Source organism: Syngnathus typhle, linkage group LG17 (genome assembly GCF_033458585.1).
Source record: "Syngnathus typhle isolate RoL2023-S1 ecotype Sweden linkage group LG17, RoL_Styp_1.0, whole genome shotgun sequence".
In the NCBI taxonomy this organism is placed as follows: Eukaryota; Metazoa; Chordata; class Actinopteri; order Syngnathiformes; family Syngnathidae; genus Syngnathus; species Syngnathus typhle.
The window spans coordinates 6,809,683-6,832,872 of NC_083754.1; the positions used below are offsets into that span (position 1 = coordinate 6,809,683).

Genomic DNA, 23,190 nt, shown 5'->3' on the forward strand with positions numbered 1-23,190 from the left:
GGTGTGCATCTTGCTCTTTATTTTTCATTCACGCAGAGATTCAGCAAAACCGCCGATACAAACAAAATGGCAGCATTTCTCTTGCCCCTGCCTTTTACACAGAACTCAGCAAAGAGAGTAGAAAATGCCTCCATGAACTGATTTCACACAAGAGACTGCAACAGTCCAGGAAGTCCAGGCATTAATGTTTCACACATAACCCAGCAAAGGACAAACATTTGTGCAACTATGCAATTTTCTCAAGTCTCCCGACTTAGCTGAGGTGTGTGTATTTTAAAAGTCAGATGTGACAAGCTGCACATCCTGCAGGTGTCAAAGTGCATTTAAGGCAGTCCTCAATATCGATCTGTGTTAGCAGCCGCTATTCCGCCTGGCGTATGCCTGTCCGCCCAACAGGTACTCCATCTCCTGGAAGCGCATGTTGGATACGCTGATAGCTGACGGGCCTTTCTCCTTGAAGCCGGCCTTGAGGTAGAATGGCACCAGGAAGTCCTCGCAGATTAGCAGCGCCCGGCGGGGGTGCGGCATGCAGCGAAGGTACTGCAGGTACCGCCACAGCAGGATGGAGCCTTTGCCCTGCTGCCGACAGTGGCGGTGCACTGACAGCACGTGGATGTGCACCGTGGACGTGTTTGGCACGTGTAGGGTCATGGCCTCCTTTGAGACAAGCAAAAATAATTCAAATTGAAAACAATTATAACTACTCAGGCAGAAAGATGATGAGATTTCACGGTGACATCATCGATATGTCATCGACTTGGTCGCGCGTTCTGACCTGCGAAAGCCTCTCTTTGTCCCAGCCGGTGCCGATGATGAAGGCGACCAATTGACCCTCCTCGAACCAGCCCAGCGACAGCTCGGGGCACTGACGCACAAAGCGCAGCACCTCTTCCAAGGTCAAAGGGCACTCGCCGGACACTGAGACGAAAGCTGGAGCAAGGGGTGAGACAGAGGAGATGATGTAGTACTTTTCAAAATATACAATCATGAACATGGAAATGGATTTAAAAGTAAAATGGTACAATGCTGACCTTCTCTCTCGATCTCAAACACGCTGATGGCATCCTGAGGCGTGAGGTTCCTGAATTCGCTGGCGGGCAACGTGTGTCGTCTCTGCCCCAGAGGGTTGACCACCCGGACGGGCGTTTTCAGGAAGAAGGGCTTGAGGAAGGGAGACGAGCCGCTGAGGTGCTGGGTCATGGTGCCGACGTGTCCACCTGCTGCTTCTCACAAGACTGATGTTGTTGGCTTGTTGCTCTCCTGGTCGTGTGCGCGCTCGGAGCTCGGTGTACTAGAGCGTGTGGGTGCTTGGACCAACACGTGCAACGCCTTGTTCTGTCTCCTAATCCTCCCCCGTCACCGATACCCGCTTGTGCATCATCTTGTAGTACCACTTTGACAAATGGGGCTCAATATTCCATGTTATTGTTTTTTGTACGTAGGCATGCAATTCCTGCAAAAATTGTAGGAATGTAAAATGTTGAAGCAGATTTTTATCTATTGCTGTTTCTCATTCTTCTTTTTTTTTTTTTTAGTTTTTATTTGATTTTGGATCAAAATTTGGTTCCTTTTTTAGTTGATGTAACTTACATTAAACTTTGATGTTTTTCAATTTGATTACATTTTTGATTCACGTGCTGACATAATGAATGAATGTATTTTTTAAATATTTTTTTTATTTGTTGCTGTGTCTCATGATTCTTATTTCATTGTTTTATTTTGATTTTGGATCAAATTTTAGTATTATTGATCAAACTGTGATTGCTTTTTAATCTGATTAAATTTTTGATTCACACGATGACTTATAATGAATGAATGTATTATTTTTTTTTTAATTGGCTTATTTTGAGGCAATTTAGCATCCAGCCAGACAGGTGAGTGCTAAAATGTTAGCAATGATAAGTAGATATTCTCGAATTTATTAGATGTGCTGTCTCCGAATTCCTGATAGTAAAAGTTTGAGTGAGTGTTTTTGATGTTGCAGTGTTTGCACAATTTGGGGGTTCAGGGTCACGAGGAGCTCATGGAATCAATCACACGCTGGGAGATCTGCTTATCTTGCTGTCTGGTTGATTTGACCCCCTTAAGAGATTTAAGGCACGCTAATGAAATGGATGATTACTTACGGCCCTATCACGGTTTCAAAGAGACCTCACACGTGCCAAATGACCTGATATAAGGGCGGCCAAAATATTAGGAACAGCCAAGCTCAATCATTCATATTTGCATTGACAAACGTCAATCTCATTTTGAATTGCGCTGTTACTCATATGACCTCATTCCTAATATAAGGAAAAAATGAACTGGAACAACTCAAAACATTTTTGACATAACGATTGTTTGCTCTTTATTGTTCTATGCACATGCTGCTAAACTTACAAGAGGCTTGAACACAGCATTTTACGGATGGGACACAAACTAACCATTTGGCGTTGTCCTGGATACCAGGGCCATATATGGTCTGATGGAGGGCAGGAAGGCACGGCGTCGACTTAAAAAAAAAAAAATCACATACATATGTAATGCTTGCATGGTCGGAGAATCTATGTATTGATCAAATGCATAATGTTAAAGCCAACAATTGACACCTATATTTAATATTGCTTAATTACAATAACTATACATGAAATCTCCAGGTTGAGTGCAGTTGTGGCGTACTGGCAAAATTGTTGAGTGCAACAAGCAGGCAAACTCAAGGCACAGAGATGTACAAAATGCTCCTGTTTTGTTTTTCTTGCAACTACATCACATAAGCAGACGGTGGCGCTGTCGCACATGCAGTTGAAACATCTTGTTTTACATAATGCAATGAAGCCCTGCATTTTCCTGTTAGGGCATTTGCAAATTTGTCTACTTTTGAGGGGTCTTCATTTAGATAGGCCATAACCTTCTCCAATTGAAAAAAAGTGCTGTCGCCATCTTGTGGCGTTTGTATGCAACTACAAACTTTTTTGGGTGGCTGTCAATTCACTGTCAGAGCTTAAGAACGGGAGTTTACTGTACACAGTTTATGCATTTACTCATTGTCAATATAAGTATCGTGTTATTTTCCCCTAAATAACATGTATATTGTATAGTATACAATTTAAAAAGTAACACAGGATTCTAGTAAATCTATGAGTAAATTGCATATGATTTAAATAATGAACCAAGGCATCTAGATGTTTAAATGATCATGGTAAAGTCAGGAATGGATTATGAACCGTTTGGTCAGAGTGCAAAAATCATTTCAAAAACACACTAAGATGTCACATCTTGAAAAAACCATGACTGGTGAGTCGCGTATTCAAACACAGACAGATGTTAAAAATATATATGTCTGCAGTGGAGTCAAAACAGGAGGAAATGTGCTTTGGAATCCACATTGGGAGAGAAAAGCCTTTTCCGAGGTGGCGGCCCTGATGGGAGACGGGATGAAAAGTCGTCGAGGCAGAAAGCGAAGACGTCAGGGGAGGAGGTGCTCGTCTTCCCGGTGGAAGCTGCTAGCGGCGCACAGGAGAGGTTGGCTGGAGCAGTTGGTGCTCTGACTCTTCAGGCTCTCCGTGGACTCGGACGACCCTGGGGGGAGAGACGAGGCTTGAGACGGTGAGCCCGTCGCCCGCAAATAAGGAGTGGCAAGAGCGGGACAGGAAAGCCTACATACCGACCCCGCTTACTCCTCCATACCGATAGAACAGGAGTCGGGACCGAGGGCTGGTGAGGAGGAGGTGGAGGAGCGCATGGAGAGGAAATGTTAGGAAACGAGAAGCGCACGCTGCCCACGTGCAAAGCATCCGGAGTGAAATTGAGATGACAGAGTGGACACTTAACACCCGAAAAGCCGATACGCTGAGACGACACTCATTGGTCACAACATTAGGTACACTGCATTATTATTGTGAAAGCCTTGTTTTGGATCTCCTCTAACTTAATAGATGTACCTAATGAAGTGTCCAGCGAGTGTACTATTCACCCTCAGAAATTCGCTGGAAATTCTTTATTCGCTATGTGTCACACCTGGCAACGACAGGTCGCCGGCGGGATCGCTCTCTGTTTTGGTCAAGCTGCTGTGTTCGCTTCCGCAGTCCTGGAGGATGTCGGCGCCGGCGTGCAGCCTGTCCTCTGAAATGGTAAAACCGGTGTCACTCAAACGCACTGCCCAAGTTTCAAATTGATGACCTCACCGTCATCCGGGGACAGAGAGTCTGCGACGTCCTCGGTTGCGGTGGCCTAAAAATCCAGAGGAAGATTTCGCTTAGTTTTGTCTGACTGCTCTAACGGTGAACGACGTCAGTTTACATCGGTGGGAGCCGGACTGCTTGACAGGAGCGTGTGCGGCTGAGCGTCCGACATCTCCGACAACTTTTCCTCATCCTCTTCCTGGATGGGCGAAGATGGGGACCTCAGGGTGCTGGCGGAGGGACACCAGAGAAGGTAACCATTATTTACATGTTTTTAGCGCTGCTGTTTTGGTTAGCAAAGGAGCCCAGATGGACTCTGTTGATTACTATATGGTCGTGTGAGCAATTGCAATTATTTCTTTTTACCTGTCAGGTGATTTGCTGACTTTGCCTTTCTGCAGACTGCCGTCGCTCAAATGCTCCGGGGAACTCAGCTGTCGGCCGCTGTCGCCGCCCAAGAAGTTGATGTCGTCATATAGGGGTGCCGAGGGAACGGCGGGTGACGTGGACTGCAGGCCGTTCAGGGCCTCCAACAGCGAGACGGGCTCAAAGCCAGGTGGGACTGAATCAGTGCCCTGAGAAAGAGTTAGACAAAATATTAGGCAAGTACTTATAGATTCTTAGATACTACCACGCCAATACCACTTGACTAGCCTGAGTCAGTCTGGGGAAAAAAAAAAAGGTATTTGCGCATCCCTACTAAATACGTAACGGGAACCTACTGAGTGCTCATCGTGGTCCATCGTCTGTGCCAGAACAGGACTGAAGGAGACAGGGGAGAGCGCTCCGGGCTTTTTGCGCACTGCTCGAATCTGCAGCAAGGCCCTGAAGGCTGCATCGGGGAAACACGGGGTCCGAGTGAGATTGTAACGTGCCCCTCCGAAAACAAAGAGTGACGCCACTTACGCAGTCTGCAGATGGGACAGTTGTTAGCTTGGTAGCGCAAGGTGTCGGCGCACGAGTTGCACAGGCACAGGTGTCTGCACGGCAGGATGAGCGTGTCGCGCAGGTCCGACAGACACACCACGCACTCGTTGCTGTTGTCGCTGTTCTCGTCGTCGGACGGCTGCGCGCGGAGAGGAAACGTTGGAATGAAACATCCTCGTTGGCGTCTCGCTTTCACGCACCTACCTTAGTTTCTTGGTTGTTCTTGTTCTCAATGCCGTAGATCTCCTGTAAGAGGTAGCTCACCCGGTCCACCTGCAGGCCCAAAGTTCCAGAGGTTAAAACTGACTCGCTTTCATTTGTGTCCACTCTCAGATATACATGAAACCGACAATTTGCTTTTGCTTCAGTGGCTTGACGGAGAAACTGCCATCGACGTGCTGCGGGAGAAGAAAAGCACAAATGAGTTGGCATCATTCGAGGACTTTTTGTTATCGTAGACGATTACTTGAGTTGCGTACGTACTCGTTCAAAGGCTGCCAAAAGTACGTGAGCGTGTCCGAGGCAGTCTTGGAAAGAAAGCATACATTAGTAGTTCCTTTAAGGTGAGTGTGTGTGTGTGCGCGCGCAATGGAGCTCACTATCTACCCCAAACATCAACCTACCATCCCCTTCGTCGACCACTGCCTGGATCACCATGGGAAACACCCCTCGGTCCAGGTCAAAGTTGAGCTTTTAAAAATGAAGACAATACAAAATAAGCATTTAATTGTGGTTGTATTATTTTTGGTTAAACCATGTTTTGGGTTGCAAATACTGACGTCATCATCTTTCCACTCGTTGAAGTCGATCTTGAAAGAAGGCATGGAGAACTGCTGGCTCACACCCCTCTTGTAGTGGACCCTCTCCGAGGCCATGGATGGATCCTTCGGGCTGTACCTTCACGGAAAAATCAACCAAAACGGCGATTAGTTGAAGGGCTGAACATTGCAAGACTAACCTATAAAACTAAAGTATTCAAATTAAGACCAATACAATTCCCATGAGATGACAACCTCACACAAACATCACTTGAGTGCAGTATCCATAGCAACTAGCTGTTGCTAAGGACCAGAACCAGCGCTGTACAAAAAAGGATTCTTACACGGCCATCCCATTGGAAAATTCCTCAAAAGCCTGGCAGTAGAGAGTGATGGCCACCCGAGCGTCCGCGTCAAATGTGAACTCAACGCCGTACTGAACCTTTGGTTTGCCGCCCTCCTCCACAGGTGAGTCAGAGTCATCTTTATACCTGTGGATCGTAAGATTTGACAGGAGTCAAACATACTCCTTAAAAGCCTCGAGTCAGCCACATCGTTCGTACCGAATCAAGCGCAACGAGTCCTTCCGAATGTTCACCAGACTCCTGAGGGTTTTCACAGGCTCGTGGGGTGCAGGGGTGACGTAGGGGAACTGTAGGCACACAAGTTATCATCATTGCGCTCAACTTGAAATGCTCCATTGTGACACATTCCTAGTGCGGTTGTGTTCACCTGCACTGGCCTGTTTCCCAGGAAATTCAAATCCATATTTTCCCCAAAAAGGTATCCCTCAGGATGTGGTGTGTCAAACTTCTCCCCTCCCATGAAAAAGTGGCTCGCAAAATAATTCCCTGTAGAAAAAGAATGAAAACAGTTTACCAAAGTAAACAACAATCACCCTGATACCAAAACACATCTACATTACGCTTAGTAAACAAACAATAGTCGCAACTATTACGATCGCTCCTACTAGTACTAATAATTTGGAGGCTTTATGACAACATAATACCGCTGACTAACCAGATTTCGGTGGAAACCGATAAGCCGAGTTAGCTTGGATGTCGATATCCTCAACACCAGCGATTCTTCGACTTAGGATGGATCCCATCTTCGTCTTCCTTCGCCACCTAGCACAACGTTAGCTAGCAGCCAAGACGGCCAACGGTGCGTCAGCAGCTGCGGCCAAGCTCGGACAACAGTAACCGTAACGACAAATAAAACGGTCACGTAATACAATTCGATTTAATTCGACATCGCGATTGAATTGTAGACAGCGGACGTGCTGAATCCAAAAAGGAAAGCGGGCGAGTTGTTGTTTTGCCAGCGATATGCTAACGTTAACGCAGTGGCGCAATCTGATTGGCTGATTTCTCCGATGCGCTTCCTGATTGAGGAAGCGTTCACTTTTGAGCACCGCAGCGCCCGGTAAGGGAGCGGTGCGTTAATGAAGTCACCGGGAGGTCAGGCGGGTTGTCACCGTGCGTAAATTTATTAAACCGGATTGAACGGGAAAAGTCAAAGCAACGCACAAACAGTGCCATTATCAAATCTGAAGTTCATGTTAAAAATCAATACTACTGATATGACTATTTGAATTACTGGTAAATATTATTCTAAAGAGGATAATTGTTTCCGATAAAAAACACAAAACAAAAATCATATTTAGTTAAATAAATTTGCTATAATAAACTACGGTCTAATAGTCAGATTATGATTACCATTTTTGTATGTGGTGGAACATGATGTCCTCTAACGGCCCGGATTTATAAACTGCAATAATGCAAGCACTTAGAATTCATCAGTAGTACAGTGCGTGGTAAAGTGCGCTTTAGTTGCATACGTGATGAATTTATAATATATATAATATAATGCCGTATAATGCCTATAATGATTGTTTGCGTCGCTTTCCTTAAGTTATATTCTTAATTAACAGTAACAAACAATAATGACTTCAATGTTATTGTTTTGATTTATTTATATCACATGTAAATCCGTTTAGCGGATGTCGGAAATCGTCATACGGTGACTTAACCACCAAGCGCACGTAAGGATTACTTCCTGTGAGAGGTATAATAGCTATTAAACACGTTAATTGTAATGTTTTATTTGATGAATCGTATAGTAAGTAATATTATTAGCTGTGTTTGTTTTGCTAGTACCTCCATGTTTGTCTTTTCATGACTCGAATGGCGACGCGGCTAACGTTAGCGTAACAAGCTACACTCGTCTGGACAAAACACAATCCTGTGGCCATTAAGAGAGTGTTTATTTTCTTTTTGGCATGTTTTCTCGTATAAACAAAACGAAACGACAAGAATAAAACGATAGCATCTCCCTGGCATAGTATCTTCTGTTGGAGCGATTCTCGCGTCATCTGTCAATTAGCTAGCGTCACTAGCCGTGGTTTCGACAGTGGATTTATGTAACGATAACGTAATCAACACTCGAGCCAATAACGCGCACTGGTTTTGAATCTTTTAAAACCCATTTACACATTTGTGTCAATGAGGTACAAGAAGTTATCAGAGTCTGCCTGTGCTTGTAAGCTTTGAGCAGGATAATCTCAGGATTTAAATAAAAGATCAGCTTGCTAGTAGTCGCGTTCGTAAAACGAGACAAGAGCACAAGTGTAACATCGTATCATTTAAATGTGATGTGATAATAACAGTTGTGTTGAATCGTCAAAAGACACGCATTGTGGTGGTGCACACCAGAAGTTATAACTGTCCCTATTTCAGTAATAATAAACACCTTGTTTACCTCTCTGACCATGTTTACAGCTCAAACTGTGTGTGTGTGTTTTGTGTTGTAGCGGCGTGAAAGCATCCCTTTCGAGTACTCTAATTTAAAGAACTCTGCGTCCAACACATTCCCCCATCCCATCAGCGTCCAGTCTCCCAGGCCGATATGTCTAGTGATCCTCCTCCGCCCTACCCTGGAGGTCCGAGTGCTCCCCTCATTGAGGAGAAGAATGGACAAGCGGGTACAAATGAAATCAATTGTGTTGATTGTGTATCTGCCATGCGGCACACTGCTTGACTTCCTTGTTCTTGTTTTAAAACAGCTCCTATAAGAGCAGGGCCACCGCAGGGTCCACTTCTACCTCCAGAGTACGGGCCACCCCCGTATGAAGGTCCGCACCCGGGCTTCCTTCCGCCACACGTCCCGGGAGATGGACCCATGCCCATGCCAATGCATATGCCCTCGCCATCCCAAGGTGAAATGTCTGATCCTCATGAATTAGCTATTGTAGGAGGTCTCCAATGTCATACATCATGTCTTTCTTTCTTCTTACAAAGGTGGTATGTACCCGCCGCTCCCCGGCCACTTCCCGCATCCCATGCCAGGCCACATGGGCCCCGGTGGCCCCGTTCCCTTCATGCACATGGGGAGCCACACAGCGACCACCGTCATGGCCCCGCCAGGAAGCGCCACCACGGTGACTGTGCTGCAGGGCGAGATGTTCCAGACATCGCCGGTGCAGACGGTGTGCCCGCACTGCCAGCAGGCCATCGTCACGCGCATCTCCCACGACGTGGGCCTCATGAACACCCTCTTTTGTCTCTTCTGCTTCTTTGTGGGGTAAGTCAATCACGGAAGCTGCTTTACAAGTTCAAGTTGGGAGCAAACCCTTTTTCCGTTTGATCGATCTGTATGGGTTTTTGAACTTGTCGTTCCATTTCAGGTGCGATCTGGGCTGCTGCTTGATTCCCTGTCTGATCGACGACCTGAAGGATGTGACGCACACCTGCCCTTCCTGCAAAGGTTACATCTACACGTACAAACGTATATGCTAACCGCCACTGACGTTCGCTCGCTCGCAGCGCCCTGCTGCCCCCTCCCACCTCCACTCTTACGTTTGCAGCTTGTTTCCCACTTAATTTGTCCTTCCAAACACAGTGAATACCTTGTAGATATTGTTCATCTCATACATTTATGCGGGCAGCATTTTTTTTTTGTTTCGTATTTTATCGGGCAAAGTGAAGGCTGGGTGTGATGTTACATGTGTAAGTGAAGAAGTCATTTGTATGGAAGGGCTGTGAAACTGGTCACTTTATTTGCCATTAACTATTCTTTAGTTACTGATTTATTTATGTTGATTATTTAAAGATATATTTTAACATGTCCCTTTTGAAGACTGTGAACATTTGTGTCTGTCACCTGCTTCTTTTCTGATCCCTTCTTGAATGTGAACATGCCCACCTTGATGTAGTTTTCCAGAATTTCCCAGAATCTTTTATTTTTAATCTTCCAGGCTTCTTTCAGTATGCACAAAAGTGATTGACAGTTGAGCCCCCCCCCCTTCATGATGTACTTAAAAAAAAGAAAGACAACATATGCACTTTAAGGACAAAAAACCCTCCAATATTTCGCAAAAACGTAAAAGGCATCGTAGTTGAGGCTGCTTCTGGCTTTGTTGTTGATAAATCCCTCCATAGGTGCACTTAAGAAGAACATGTTACCGGTGTGTGAATGTGACGTCACTCTCGATTGTATCACCGTCAAAATTGTCGGTGGAATGTTTGTCGCAGGGATGAATGCTGAGGAACAAGTTACATTATCGTCACACCCATTTAAAGATGCTCGAAACTATGATCATAATAGGAACTAGCTGCCATAATGCAGTTACATCCCAGAGTTGCATTGTGATAATATATTCCGATTTAAAACAATTGTTCATCAACAGCATGCCCTCATAAGTAGCTTACTACTTTACAGGTACCGTGCATAAAAATGCAAAATGTAAAATAATGCCATGACTAAATGTGTCAGTTGCATCTTTTTTTTTCTAGGCTTGCAAAAATGTGGATATAATTTAAAAAAAAAAAAAAAAAAGGTTTTATTACAAAGTACTGTACATGCCATTGTGATGGTAAAATTGCCAGTCCGCATTGCTCTCAATGTGTGTGATCTGTATAATCACATTGAGTCAAATTTGTTTGACAGGTGTACATAGCTACTATTTTACCAATAAAAATCAAGTACATCATTGGAACGTGATTTGGAGAAATTATTTATTTTTTTACATATGATTACTGATCCACGATGTGGGTTAAATAAAATGTCCAAGTGAGAAATATTCTTTTAATCTCTCCATCTATGTCCGCATTGGATATGGCAGCATTTGTAGAAAGTGGTCATGGGTTCATCTGCGGATCTGGTCTGAATCTGCATGAAATATGCTCGAGCATGCCCACACTTTGGACAGGTTTCTGTACACACACATAGAAAAAAAAGGCCAGAAATCGTCACTTAAATTCTTGTCATGTTAATTGCAGGGATGAATGGAATATGGAGACATAATTGAATGCTAGAATAAATTGTTAACGATTTAATGTCAACTCACCAGCAGTGGAATCCACGTTTTCCCAAGCAGCAGCTCCACCCAGAACGTCATCCACCTCCTTTAACTTGGGATAGTTTCTGTTGTTCACCTATACAGAATAGAACGTGTCAAAATTAACTTCGAAATTGATTTTTTTAACGGAGTTTACACTACGCGTGTTCGATCCCACCTTTCTCGTGACGTTGTGTACGTAGGGACAAGTGTTACATGCAAATCTCAGGCACTTCTGGCCCTCTTCGACGATCAAAACATTTCCACAGGTGGGACAAAAAAGAAGCATGTTGGTTAAAGGCGATTAGTGTAATATCACGGCAGTAAACTAGCAAACACGCGAGTTTCGTTTGTTCCAGAATCAAAACATAAAACGTCGAGGTGGCGTAACTCTTGTTAGTGCCCGGACGGAAACAAGAGGCAGGACTCGTTAATAATCATTTGTGATTAAAGTGACATAAAGTGATGTGCTGATATAAGTGATATAAAATACATTGATCAATTACAATTCATTTGCAACATCTTAAATAAAAATAAAAACATTTTTTTAAAGGAAATAATATTGGCAGGACGCGTCACTTCCGGTGGCTCTAACTCTTCCGTGCATCGTGAGCATATTCAGGCCTCTTTACGACTCGGCTTGGCAAGATGGCGGACGTACAAGTATGTAAGAGAAAACGGCCTTGGTGTTTGAAACGATTTTTTTACATTTAAACTAACACACAAGTTCGGTTTTACGTCATGCATGTTCACATGTAAGCCATATATACCACTAGGGCTAGTTTTAAAAATATATAGTATGTATTTTAGATGAGGAATCCGTTTTAGCTCCGCGCACCCTCGTGTGGCGCTAAACATTTAGCCGGAATGCTAACGTGGTTAGCTTAGCTTCCGTCGCTCCTCTTAAAAAATCACCTATATCGTTGTAGTTGGCCCTGCTGTGAACGTGTTTTTCTCTTCATTGTGCAGACCGAGAGGGCTTATCAGAAGCAGCCTACAATTTTCCAGAACAAAAAGCGTGTTCTGGCCGCCGATGGAGCCAAGGAGAGCAAAGAAAAGCTCCCCCGCTACCACAAAAGTGTCGGGCTGGGCTTCAAAACCCCAAGAGAGGTCCGTTTAAAGTCCCATTCTCGCATTAATTGAAGCTGCAAGTGATGTTTTTCTCACGATGGTCTTCCTAGCCTTCAGGGTTCTGACGATGACGCCTTTTGGCAAAGCTGATGCAGCTAATTGACACACAAGAGTCACATTTCATTTATTCACTTGTAATTAAAATGCTTGTTTTGTCTCCTCAGGCTATTGATGGCACTTACATAGACAAGAAATGCCCCTTTACTGGAAACGTCTCCATCCGTGGCCGTATCCTCTCTGGTCAGTATCTTAAAGATTATTTCCATTGATGCCTTGACTTCAAATGATGTTTATCTCACGATGGTCTTCCTAGCCCGCCGGGCTCTGACGAGATCGCCAAATGGCAAAGCTGATTTAGTGTCGTGACAGCCTCAGTATTTTCCTGGGATGTTTGGAGCTGCTATTGTAACTTTTTGTGTCTTGCAGGTGTGGTGACTAAGATGAAGATGCAGAGGACCATCGTCATCAGACGCGACTACCTGCATTACATCCGCAAGTACAACCGCTTTGAGAAGCGACACAAGAACCTGTCGGTGCATCTGTCGCCGTGCTTCAGGTACCTTCATCTGGTATTGATTTAGATTTTACCGGCTCTACGTTTACTTCTGCAAGTGATGTTTTTCTCACGATGGTCTTCCTAGTTTAACTGTGACGACATCGCCTTTAGGCAATACTGATGCACCCTTGATGCGCAATGTGTAAAACTGAAGTTATTTGTTGCTAAAATGTTTTTGTTCTTCCCCTTTAATCATGCAGGGATGTCTCGATCGGAGACATTGTTACGGTCGGGGAGTGCAGACCACTCAGCAAGACTGTTAGGTTCAACGTCCTCAAGGTGACAAAGGCGGCTGGCGCCAAGAAGCAATTCCAGAAGTTCTAAGCCCGCTCACAGATATTTCACCGTCACATAAACTGTTTGATCAAGTTTCGTCTTGTGTTCTTATTCTTTGAGTTGTTCTGCGCCATATCACCTTACAAGTTAGCAAGCTTTCTAAGTATGCTGATTAGTGGAAACATTTTGGTATAGTAGCACAATCTCATAAAAGAGTTGTGCTGTGCCAAATAGTCATGTTCATTCATTTGTTGTCTTCTTTGCAGTGGTAAAAAAAAAAGCATATGTAGAAAAAAAAGATGGGCTCAACTGAAACTTTGGGATGCACAACTAAAAGTACTGTTTTAGAGCACTCTTTTAAAATATTTACAAAACTTGATCAAATTATCTACTGGTCAGTTGGGGTGGAGTTAACAGAACTGAGCCACGAAAACTTCTGTGGGTTTAGGGTCCTGTCAAAGGGGGAGTTGACGTTGTTTCGGTGTCCGGTATATTGGGTTCAACGGTTGTGGTCAGATGGGTGCACTACCATATTTTCCCACCAGACGGCGCGCTTCACGTTGAGTATAGTAGCATATTCGGATTTCGGTCAGTCCATCGTTATTTTTGGTGGTTTAAAACAAATTGTATCATCATTTAGCCACCAAGGAAATAGTTTAAACAGAAAAAAATCGTTTAGTCCACCCAACGTTAAGTCACGGCTCGAACTGCGCTCTGCAGCCCGATTGACGAAAAGGGAGGGGGCGGATGTGGGCCAGCCGAGCGAGCTCGAGAGGATTTGTCAGCTCAGCTGGCTGAGTGTGGTAATCAGCCGCCGGGTTTGAGCAAGACGACGGTCCGAGTCTATGGAAGCTGATCGCCCGCATGTCGAGGCAAACCCATCGCACCGGAATTAAAAGTTCTCGTGACCATCCTCGCAGGCTGTTCTTGTCGACTCCACGACGCAGGATGTAAACAAACAACGGCGCACAATGACGAGAGGAACAAAAGAGACTTGTTTTCTTCGTCTAACCAGTAGCTAACCCGGCTATCATTAGCCAAAGTAACTGGGACCGAGAACGTGGTAGGAGCACTTTCATCTTTTTTTTCTTGTGTTTGTATGACAACAAACAAACATTCTATGGTTGCCGTCAGTAAGAAGCTGAAGAAAAGTGATTAACTAGTCGCTAGGGGTGGCTAGCTTAACTTGGTGATGCTAACAAGCTCTATCTCTAAACTAGTGGTCTACTACTCAACGGTGAGAGAACAATAACACCAGCTAGTAAATTATGCATAGATGCTTTGAAGAGGATGCCATTTTGAATGAACAGGAACCCTTGAATTTTTTTTTTAAACGTCAGCTCGCTTTGATTTTATTAACCGTTTTTTTTTTCTTCCAACAGCTTTTAAGGATTTGCATTCAAGTCTATCTAAATCTGACCTGGCTTGACTTTTCAATTGGCCATGGCAACTGTGGTTGGTTACACACCACCGTGGTGGGTCAATCTGCTGCACCGACTGCCACATTTCAACTTCAATTTTGAGCAAACCAGCAGCGACTTCCAGCCGTGGAATCCGAAGTATCAAGAGGTAAAGACGATTATCATGGTTTGGTTGACTATGGATGGACTTGTAGTTCTAATTGAGGATTTAAAGGAATCCTTTGTGACAAATTGGCACCTGTTCTTCCATTTCACCTTCGAATCTAGTCACCATCTGTTGACCTACTATAACCGTAGAAGACCAGCTGGTAATCCAGGCCGAAGCCACCTTTGATTTGGGCGTTGGTCTTTTAAGGTCCAGAATTAGAAAGGTCGTCCATTTTCAGTGGCTCAAAAGCAGTTTGACACATGTCACAAAGGCTTTGATATCTAAAGGCAATGATCATCACTACTTCAAACACCTTGACAATCCTCTGTAACAATTTAGTAAGTAATTAGTTAAGTACAAAACAATAATCTTCTTTCTCAACAATAATGTAACATTTGCTGTCAGAGGAAACCAAATGGTCAGATATATGCTGATAAGAATCTCTGAAAGTATTTTTTAACCAGGTTTTCTATATCCCCCCAAATCTGTTGTTTCAGAACAAGACATTTAGTTTTCAGTTGCACATACTTCCCCCCCCCTTTTTTTTTTTTTAAAAGTGTTATTCAGATCTCGATTCCCAGTTCGTTTAAAACAGGAAGACACTACGCAGACATGAGTCATCATCTTATTGTCTTTGTACTGACAATCATAGAGTGAGTAATCTCAACGGCACACTCGAGAGCTTTTCTTCAGTTTTTGCACATCTGCCAGTTTCCAATGGAAGTGGTATTTGAAGTCATCGTTTCCTGAGTTGGCACCTTTTGGCTTTGCTGCCTAAGGTGTCTTTCAAATTAGCGAATGTTGCTAGCAAATTGCTAACCATACAAAACATAGATGAAATGTAAAGTATGGTCTCACTCGCCTAGTCCATTATCCCGACATTGTCGATTTTGAATGGCATCCATTACTCTCTTCCCGACAGTCTATCCTGTTACTGGGAGGTGTGGCGCTGGCCTGTCTGACTTTGGACTTGCTGTTCCTGCTCTTCTACTCCATTTGGCTGTGCTGCCGGCGTACCAAAAACCGGGACCAACCCCCGGCCGACTGCTGCTGCACCACCTGGTGCGTCGTCATCGCCACACTCGTGTGCAGGTGAGCCCAAACGCCGGAACAAAACACGACACCCACGATGATGTCAATATTTTGTCAGTGCGTTTCCTTTTGGCCCAAACGCCAGCCTGACCATCTGGACTTGTGTTATCGAGCATTTGTTTCCTGTTTTCCCTCCGTATGTTGATGTGCCGCTCGAGAGCCATCGCAGTTAATTCAGCACAGCACAAAAATGGTTTTAGGAGCTTGGTTAGAACATTGACTGCATCATAAGCGTTCTCTCGTTCTTAATCGGATCTGCTAACCCAGCCAGAGTTTGTCAGGAAGGAGGCCTTCGGGGCGTACATACATAAGGGTCTGTTCTGCCGTGTTGTCATGGTTCCATGTGGGTTCTGTAGACGTCAGAACTGACTGAGTTAATGCGGGGTTCACACGCCCCCCCACTGGCTCGCTCTCGTCCCCTCCATTTGTCTTTTTAAGCAAATCCCCCACGCCGAGCCCTTCTCACCACACTGTTTCTCCTCCCTCTTCCTTCTTGGCTTTGTCAGCGCGGGCATTGCCGTAGGTTTCTATGGCAACGGCGAGACTTGCGACGGAGTGAATCGTCTGACTTATTCCCTGCGCCATGCAAATCACACAATCGCTGGAATGCACACGCTGGTGAGACCTGAGTTTGAAATCATTGATGAAACATGGCCACAAGACTTTCCGTGCGTTCCCCTCATCCCCTTCCTGGTCGGACGCAGGTGTTCGACAGCACGTCCTCACTGAACAGGCTAGTAAGTGAAAACCTGAAGATGCTCGGGGGCCAGTACTCGGAGGACGAGAACGTGTTGTACACCATCCAAACAATGCAAGGCCAGATGGACGAGCTGGTCAGACAGATGGCGACCATCCCCTTCGACAGTTTCTCTCTGGAGGCGCTGGCGGTTAAGATTGAGCTGTTTGACTGGTACAGGTGAGCGGCTCCAGAATCAACAGGACCTTCTGTGGATTGATTTCTGTCTTTCGAGCACTTGTTTGATCATTATTAGTGATCCCGTACTTTGTTTTGTCCTCACAGGTGGGTGGGCTATCTCTGTCTGCTGCTATTGGATGTCCTCATTTGTCTTCTGGTGCTGTTGGGCCTCATTCGCAACTCCAAGGAAACGCTCTTTGGGTGAGCGGCGCCGCATTATTTGCAAATCGTGATGAGTTTAGGCTGGCGAAATGATCATTTTTCACTGAATCTAATAGTTTGACCTTCCGCTTTTTAGGGTGTGCTTATTGGCGGTTGTGGCTCTGGTGGTCAGCTGGTCCTCACTGGCGCTAGACTTAGCTGTCTCTGTGTCCTCCAGCGACTTGTGCGTGGCTCCAGACGCATTCATCACCCAAGTGGCCAGCGAGCATGGACTCGCCAATAAAGGTATTAAGTTGTGTTCTCTCTTTCTTTTCCTCACTGTGATCACTAAACGTTCCCTCCTACCGGTTTGTAACTCACGTGACTGAAAAGCCAAGTCTCCGCCCCTCCCCTTGACGCTCTCAATAGCGTGCAGCAGTGAGACGGCATTGTTCTAAAGAACAGGCCTTGTCCGACACTCCTAAAAAGCTTCTGAAAGTGGCTGCCTGCAGTGCCTTTTTACGCCAAATCGACACTACTACTACATTTTCGCAATTGCCTAAACGATTCTTGTGAAAAGCCGGGTTTTGTTGAGAGCTCCGTGCAGAGTGGGTGAGGCAAGTTGTGTGCGTATTAAAACAAGCCTCAAAGGCCAAAAACTGCTGAAAATTGACCTTTTTTGGGGGGGGGGGGGGGGCTGCATTACACACCTAGTGTCAAAATATTACAAGCTAAATTTGTTTCATCTGTCTTGTTTGATCCACAGAAATCCTCAACTACTACCTTAGTTGCAGTTTGGAGCTACGCAACCCTTTCCAGCAGGTTTGTTGCTTCCAACAAACAAATACGCCTTACTTGCAAGATTGTCATCCTCCGTTCCCATGTTTTACTGACGTCACTGAAATTCCCGCAGACGCAGCATTAAAGAAAAAAAAAGAAAGAAAGCATTTTTCTCTTCCATGTGGGAATTTGGTGGGCACGAGTCACCCCAATACACAAGTACAATCATCCCATTTTGCAGCATTTGCCTTGTCTTGCTTCTGGACTGGGTTTGAGTTGGAAGGCAAAGATGGAAAATGGGCCGTCCCATCTGAAAACAAATCTATACTTTGACCGCATGAATAAATAAAAGCCTTTTGACTGCTAATAGGCAACAATGCTTGAGGGATAGAAAAAAAAAATACCTCGTGCATGTAGAACCTGGGATATGACTCACTATCAATGGGGGACAGCACAAAGTATATATATAAAAAAATAAGTATGATTCAATGTTCTTTTACAGAAACTGTCCGCCAGCCACAAAGCGCTCGTTGAAATGCAAAACAACATGCAGCGCCTTCTGAAATCGGCCTCCGCGGAATCTCTGGTACGTGTCTGTCATACTGCCGGTTCGGGTGGACAGCAGCGGCCATGTTGCGGCTTGTTGTCATTTTAGATGACGGGTGGTGAAGTGCAGTGCGTGTGCTGACTCCCCACCTGTGCGGGGGGGTTCTTTATGTCCATTTAGCTACATTAGCCATTTGCTCAATACAGCCCCACGTTATTGTCCAGACAGGCACAAAGTGGGGCTCGTTTCAGACCGCATAGAAATTGGCTGAGCTGGCCGAAGCGTTTGAGAAAAAAAAAAAGATGTGATACTGGAAGAAGAGTTGCGAGCTTTATCTCACCAGAGGCTCAATTAAATTTACAAGTGGCAGTGTAATATTAAACCGACTTGCCCCAGTGTTTTTCTTTGCGCAGCCTTTTTTGCTTGCTCGCTTAATGCTGATGCTAACACATAGTGGGAACGGCAGCCATTAGCATGGAGGGGCTCATGGCCAATATGATGTATTCATCCTTCATCCCCTTCTATTATTATTATTATTTCCAGGCAACTTTAACGCAGATCCGGGAGCAACTGAAGAATGGAGAGATTCACCTTCATCAGCTTACCGCCTTGGTGGACTGCCGCAGCCTACACTTGGTGAGTGAGCTGCGATAGCACACAGACTTGGAGACGGACGGCTTGGTGCGGTTGTCACTGATGTGTTGTGACATCAGTTCCGCGCAGCTCAAGTCATATAAAGCCGCCTTTCTTCCCTGCTTGCGCAGCTGACTCTGCTTGTCCTAAAGCTGGACTTCCTGTCTAACCGAAAGCGGCGCGACGATGAGGAATCGCTCTGTTGCGTCCACATTCCGAGTGCACACACGCAGCCAAATATTCCGCCCGCCGCATTACCGAGCCACGCATACTTGATGGCGATCTTTGTGTAAATTGTGGGTGGGGGGTTGGTTATGTTTTTTGGATGTCTGTGAGAAAATGTGCTGCTTCCTGTGTATGCAGGCGCGCCAGCTGTGAGCTCACTCTTGGGCTTTGACCTAGTTTGAATGCAAACAAGGAACTGCTGCTTCACCACGAGGTGATCGTTTCAGTCTGTTGTTAAAATTGTCTCGGCAGGACTACGTGCAGGCCGCGACGGGCGTGTGCTACGACGGACTGGAGGGCTTCATCTACCTGATGCTCTTCTCCTTTGTGACGGCCCTTATGTTCACCACCATCCTTTGCAGCCTGCCTCACGCCTGGTCCAAGATGCGGTAACGCTTCCTCCAGACAAAATTTCTCAATTCTTTTGAAGGGATATTTTTACCCGTGTCCACAGGAAGGCATTGATCAAGTCAATGAGTTTCTTCTCTTTCGAGTGGGTCAGCGGCTCCCTCTAGTGGCATCTCATGGTGTCTTCCATTTCTAGCAGGGCGGATGAGGACGGCGACTCATTGGGCCGGGGCGGCAGGCACAACCAGGACAACCTGTACCGCGTTCATATGCCCAGCCTTTACAGCTGCGGCAGCAGCTACGGCAGCGAGACGTCCATCCCCGCCACCGCACACACCGTTAGCAACGCGCCTTTGACAGAGTACATGTACGTAATGCTTTGGGGTCTAAAGTGTGACCCCCCCCCTCATTGTTTAAAGCGAATGAATGGAAAGTATCGAGCAGAGGTGGCGTACGTGCAGGTGTTGCTCTCCAGCTGTGAATGCAAAAACTGCGATGGGTCGATTAGCGCTCTGTAAAAAAAAAAAAAGCAAATGATTTTTTTTTTTTTATCTTTCCCCTCTGATTTTTGACCTCACTGCTTTTCCTCCCACAGGGCTCAGAACGCCAACTTTCCCAACTCCCGTGCGGAAAACACCCCCTTGATTGTACAAGAGTCTCCCCCCCCCTCGGTGAGTTCAAACCGCCAAACGGCTTTTAGTTGCGTTCCCACCGAGCCCTGTGGTTCGCCTTGAAGCGTTAAAACCTGACAGTAGAAAAGTGGCTGCAAACAAGAAGGGTCATTTATTTTGCTACATTTAGTGCAACGATAATGAATTATTTAGAGCAACATATCTAGGCCTCCCTCCTAACAGCAGCTCCAGTCTAAAACCTCAAAAAGCCCCTCCCTCCTCCGCGCCTGACCTGAACACGGCTTCACATTTGTTCTCTACACTCTTCTTGTCGTCTTTTCTCCCGCCCCCTCCCTCGCCTATCCGTCCAGTTGTATTTGACTCCCGCCCACACTAACAGCGGCCACAGCTGGCAACTTAAGCCTTCGGACAACTCCAGATCGTTTTGGTAACCTCGTCTGCTATGCTACCAGGTACACGATATGCCCCTCATTCCCGCCCTACCCCGAAACCTGGCTCAACTCCACAGTCCCCCCCCCCCCCCGATGTTTGTTGCCTGTGGCCCCTAACCCCCCGCCCCAATAGGCTGCATGTTTCCCTCCTGAATGCAAGAAATGTCCCTATGGATTGTCTTTTTTTTATCCACGCTGTAGATTTTTAACAATGTGAGACAAATTGTGACGTTAGCAAAATGGGGTCGACATTACAAAAATACTCAGATACGACTATAAATTCTTTAAAACATACGTTTATTTATTTTTTTAATTATTATTCCTTACCAATTTAGGATACCACTGAAATGTATTTACTCCAGTAGTTTATAATGTGAAGCGGATCTTACTTTCCATCTACATGGCTATGTATTTAACCTTTTGAACTGAGTAACTATAAAAAATGAAGGCCACAATATTCTACTTTATTGAGAGGTAAGTTATGTAAACTGACTTCTGTTGGTGCCCCTCTGAAATTAGGAAATAAAAGCTTGCTTGCATCTTTAAATGTTGAAAAACGGCCATGAAAATAGCCCACCCTTGTTTCTTCTGTATTTAAAACATTCCCCAGGTATCTTAGAATAATTTCTGTCACGCTGTTGGCTTCTATGTTTGGATCAGTAGTCTCCGGCAGTGTTTCCCAACCTTTATTGAGCCAGGCATCCCAAAAAATTGAATCCTGCTGATCCCTCACCTTGGTTGGGAATCACTGGCCTCACTGCCCTACCTGCTGTTTAGCTTAAAAAATCATATGACGGGTGCTGCATGTGCAACCCCAGTCTCCCCCTCCCTCCCTTTTCTGCTCACCGTAAAGAACCGTGCTACGCGGGAAGAACCTTGTTGTTTGATGGTTAATTTATTTCTTTGTCCTTTTTTTTTTTTTCTGTCAGTCATGTTTTCTCATCTGCTTTTCCTTTCACAGTACACCTCCAGCATGCGGGCAAAGTACCTCGCTAACAGGCGGCCAGATCCCAACATCCCCGCATCAATATAGCCGGAAGCTGAACCAAATGGCCACTTCGTCTTTAAAGTACCCCCTCACACCCTTTTTTTTTTAAATTTTTTAAATTTTATTATCTTACTGTTGGATCACTTATTCCTCACCTTTTGATCCAGATTCTTACCGTCACATAAGCAGGAACTGGTCAAGACACAAGGAGGATTTTTCCTTTTCTTTTCTTTTTTTTTTTTCTCTTGCTACCTGAAGTGAAGACCTTTCCATTTTAGTGTCTTTGCTACTTTTGTCTTAACTCCGGTGTTTGGGACCACGAGTGCAGATCTTACGAGCTTTACAGCAAAGTATCTTTTTGTTGTTGTTGGAAGTCATCCTACAGCACTCGGTAGCTGCCAAGCTGTGAATTTGGACGAGTCAATGAGCTGGCAACGAGAAAAAGGGGAGCAAACTGTTAATACTTGAGACGTCGGCGTACTACTGGAAAAGGTTTCTCGCCGTTTCACTCCGGAATTTTTGTTTTCAGGCATCGCCACGTAACACAACTGTGACTTGTCCAGATCTGCCTGGCAACAGCTTAGGCAGCTGTCATGATACAGCCGTTAACAGTTGATTTGATGTTTTTTTTTGGTTCTTGGTAGAGTTTCCAACTTTTTATGCATTGGCAATGCAGTATCTCACAAACAAATGTGTTTTAGCATTTCTAACAAATAGAGGAAGGCGACCAGTTTACGCCCATTTTGCGTCTTATTTCGTTTGTAGGAGAATTTACAGGCAGTGCCAATTGAAAGTTTTAAATGTCTTCAGTGAGCTGTTTTTTGTTCTGTTGCCCCCCCCCCCCCCCCCCATCATGTTTTATGCTTTGTTTTTGTTCTGCCGTCATGTTCTCTCTTGATGTGTCATTGCTGGATGATGAACATTTATTGTAAAAGACAAAACGTACCTGACTTTTACATATTTTGTTTTGATCTACTTTTGATTTTTAGATTCTGAGGCCAGCACTTAGTGTTGCTTAATTCATGTCGATATGGTAGCTATTTTCATTTTTAATCAGGAATGTTCGCTGAAATTGTTTTATACAAAGTCTTAAACGTGTACCTGGAAGAAAAGGAACAAAACTGCTTATATTGAGTTTGACTGCCGTGTTAAAAAAATAAATGAATCAAACCAAATTTAATTAGTCTTCCTTTGCGTATTTAAAGGCTTTCATTCCGTTATTCGACACTAGGTGGCAGCAAAACACCGCTTTGTATCGACCTGCTTCTCTTGGAAGGCGCATGCTTTCAAATGACATCCAACATTAATCTGACACATTACAAGGACCGAAAAAGTCAAGGAAGATTTTGATTGCCAGTATTTTGTGACGTCACTGGGCTTTGTCTATCGCCTCCACTGATTGCATTTTACTGTAACTTAAAAAAAAGTCACAAAAAAAGCAGGGCGGTGGAGGAGGTTGGGGGCCGGCAGGGGGTATAATGGTGGGAGGGAGGTTATTATCAGACAGTCGGGATGCAAATGAAATCTCACACAGTCTCTCCATCAAGGAAATTTAATTACCTTGCTTGTTACTTGACTGGAGGAATGCGTCACTAAAGCTTTGAGACGAGGAGCTGAATGGCTTGAAGGGGGTCGTTGCAGACACCAGCACCCCACTTGTCCCCTGTCCCACCCCCATGGACACTTCCTGGATCTGTTGAGGCTCTGCCAGCTGCTTGGAACACAGAGCTCCTTCTGACGCC

At 45.0% G+C, this 23,190-nt stretch overlaps 6 protein-coding genes and 3 non-coding genes across 13 annotated transcripts; 6 read left to right on the forward strand and 3 right to left on the reverse strand.

Annotated features, from left to right (window-relative positions):
• Nucleotides 1-2: 2 nt before the first annotated feature.
• aanat2 (arylalkylamine N-acetyltransferase 2) lies at nt 3-1,211 on the reverse strand. Its single transcript, XM_061303792.1, has 3 exons — nt 1,032-1,211; nt 776-930; nt 3-657 (listed from the first exon to the last, which is right to left on the reverse strand). The coding sequence occupies exons 1-3, from the start codon at nt 1,198-1,200 to the stop codon at nt 352-354; spliced, it is 630 nt and encodes a 209-aa protein (XP_061159776.1). The 5' UTR covers nt 1,201-1,211; the 3' UTR covers nt 3-351.
• Nucleotides 1,212-2,319: 1,108 nt separating this feature from the next.
• On the reverse strand, nt 2,320-7,226 carry mgrn1b (mahogunin, ring finger 1b). Of its 2 annotated transcripts, XM_061303782.1 has the most exons (17): nt 6,866-7,226; nt 6,578-6,696; nt 6,409-6,497; nt 6,190-6,336; nt 5,867-5,984; nt 5,711-5,777; nt 5,571-5,614; nt 5,438-5,485; nt 5,292-5,360; nt 5,067-5,226; nt 4,883-4,992; nt 4,527-4,735; nt 4,279-4,390; nt 4,164-4,209; nt 3,997-4,101; nt 3,644-3,693; nt 2,320-3,558 (listed from the first exon to the last, which is right to left on the reverse strand). In XM_061303782.1, the coding sequence occupies exons 1-16, from the start codon at nt 6,951-6,953 to the stop codon at nt 3,653-3,655; spliced, it is 1,572 nt and encodes a 523-aa protein (XP_061159766.1). In that variant the 5' UTR covers nt 6,954-7,226; the 3' UTR covers nt 2,320-3,558; nt 3,644-3,652. The 2 variants fall into 2 exon arrangements, with proteins under 2 accessions (XP_061159766.1, XP_061159765.1); XM_061303781.1 differs by lacking the exon at nt 3,644-3,693 and having other exon boundaries at nt 6,866-7,225.
• A 598-nt stretch (nt 7,227-7,824) lies between these two features.
• Nucleotides 7,825-10,841, forward strand: cdip1 (cell death-inducing p53 target 1). Its single transcript, XM_061303788.1, has 5 exons — nt 7,825-7,912; nt 8,658-8,828; nt 8,910-9,062; nt 9,145-9,427; nt 9,531-10,841. The coding sequence occupies exons 2-5, from the start codon at nt 8,753-8,755 to the stop codon at nt 9,640-9,642; spliced, it is 624 nt and encodes a 207-aa protein (XP_061159772.1). The 5' UTR covers nt 7,825-7,912; nt 8,658-8,752; the 3' UTR covers nt 9,643-10,841.
• Nucleotides 10,842-10,843: 2 nt separating this feature from the next.
• polr3k (polymerase (RNA) III (DNA directed) polypeptide K) lies at nt 10,844-11,597 on the reverse strand. Its single transcript, XM_061303791.1, has 3 exons — nt 11,362-11,597; nt 11,193-11,280; nt 10,844-11,058 (listed from the first exon to the last, which is right to left on the reverse strand). Exons 1-3 carry the CDS (start codon nt 11,470-11,472, stop codon nt 10,931-10,933), a joined length of 327 nt encoding a protein of 108 aa, XP_061159775.1. The 5' UTR covers nt 11,473-11,597; the 3' UTR covers nt 10,844-10,930.
• Nucleotides 11,598-11,730: 133 nt separating this feature from the next.
• Nucleotides 11,731-13,239, forward strand: rps11 (ribosomal protein S11). 2 transcript variants are annotated; one of them, XM_061303790.1, is made up of 5 exons: nt 11,731-11,846; nt 12,153-12,293; nt 12,479-12,554; nt 12,741-12,883; nt 13,071-13,239. In XM_061303790.1, exons 1-5 carry the CDS (start codon nt 11,832-11,834, stop codon nt 13,131-13,133), a joined length of 438 nt encoding a protein of 145 aa, XP_061159774.1. In that variant the 5' UTR covers nt 11,731-11,831; the 3' UTR covers nt 13,134-13,239. The 2 variants fall into 2 exon arrangements, with proteins under 2 accessions (XP_061159774.1, XP_061159773.1); XM_061303789.1 differs by having other exon boundaries at nt 12,741-12,870.
• LOC133171037 (small nucleolar RNA SNORD35) lies at nt 12,330-12,413 on the forward strand. The gene has a single exon (XR_009718663.1). It is a non-coding gene; the product is annotated as a small nucleolar RNA SNORD35 (small nucleolar RNA).
• LOC133171038 (small nucleolar RNA SNORD35) lies at nt 12,593-12,676 on the forward strand. The gene has a single exon (XR_009718664.1). It is a non-coding gene; the product is annotated as a small nucleolar RNA SNORD35 (small nucleolar RNA).
• Nucleotides 12,921-13,000, forward strand: LOC133171040 (small nucleolar RNA SNORD35). The gene has a single exon (XR_009718666.1). It is a non-coding gene; the product is annotated as a small nucleolar RNA SNORD35 (small nucleolar RNA).
• A 643-nt stretch (nt 13,240-13,882) lies between the features above and the next one.
• On the forward strand, nt 13,883-22,623 carry ttyh3a (tweety family member 3a). Of its 3 annotated transcripts, none has more exons than XM_061303785.1 (14): nt 13,883-14,209; nt 14,529-14,715; nt 15,638-15,807; nt 16,314-16,425; nt 16,512-16,723; nt 16,829-16,924; nt 17,022-17,170; nt 17,631-17,686; nt 18,147-18,230; nt 18,735-18,827; nt 19,302-19,438; nt 19,597-19,764; nt 19,993-20,068; nt 21,422-22,623. In XM_061303785.1, exons 2-14 carry the CDS (start codon nt 14,590-14,592, stop codon nt 21,491-21,493), a joined length of 1,551 nt encoding a protein of 516 aa, XP_061159769.1. In that variant the 5' UTR covers nt 13,883-14,209; nt 14,529-14,589; the 3' UTR covers nt 21,494-22,623. The 3 variants fall into 3 exon arrangements, with proteins under 3 accessions (XP_061159769.1, XP_061159768.1, XP_061159767.1); XM_061303784.1 differs by having other exon boundaries at nt 13,883-14,206; nt 19,594-19,764; XM_061303783.1 differs by having other exon boundaries at nt 13,884-14,209; nt 19,594-19,764.
• The last annotated feature ends 567 nt before the right edge of the window (nt 22,624-23,190 follow it).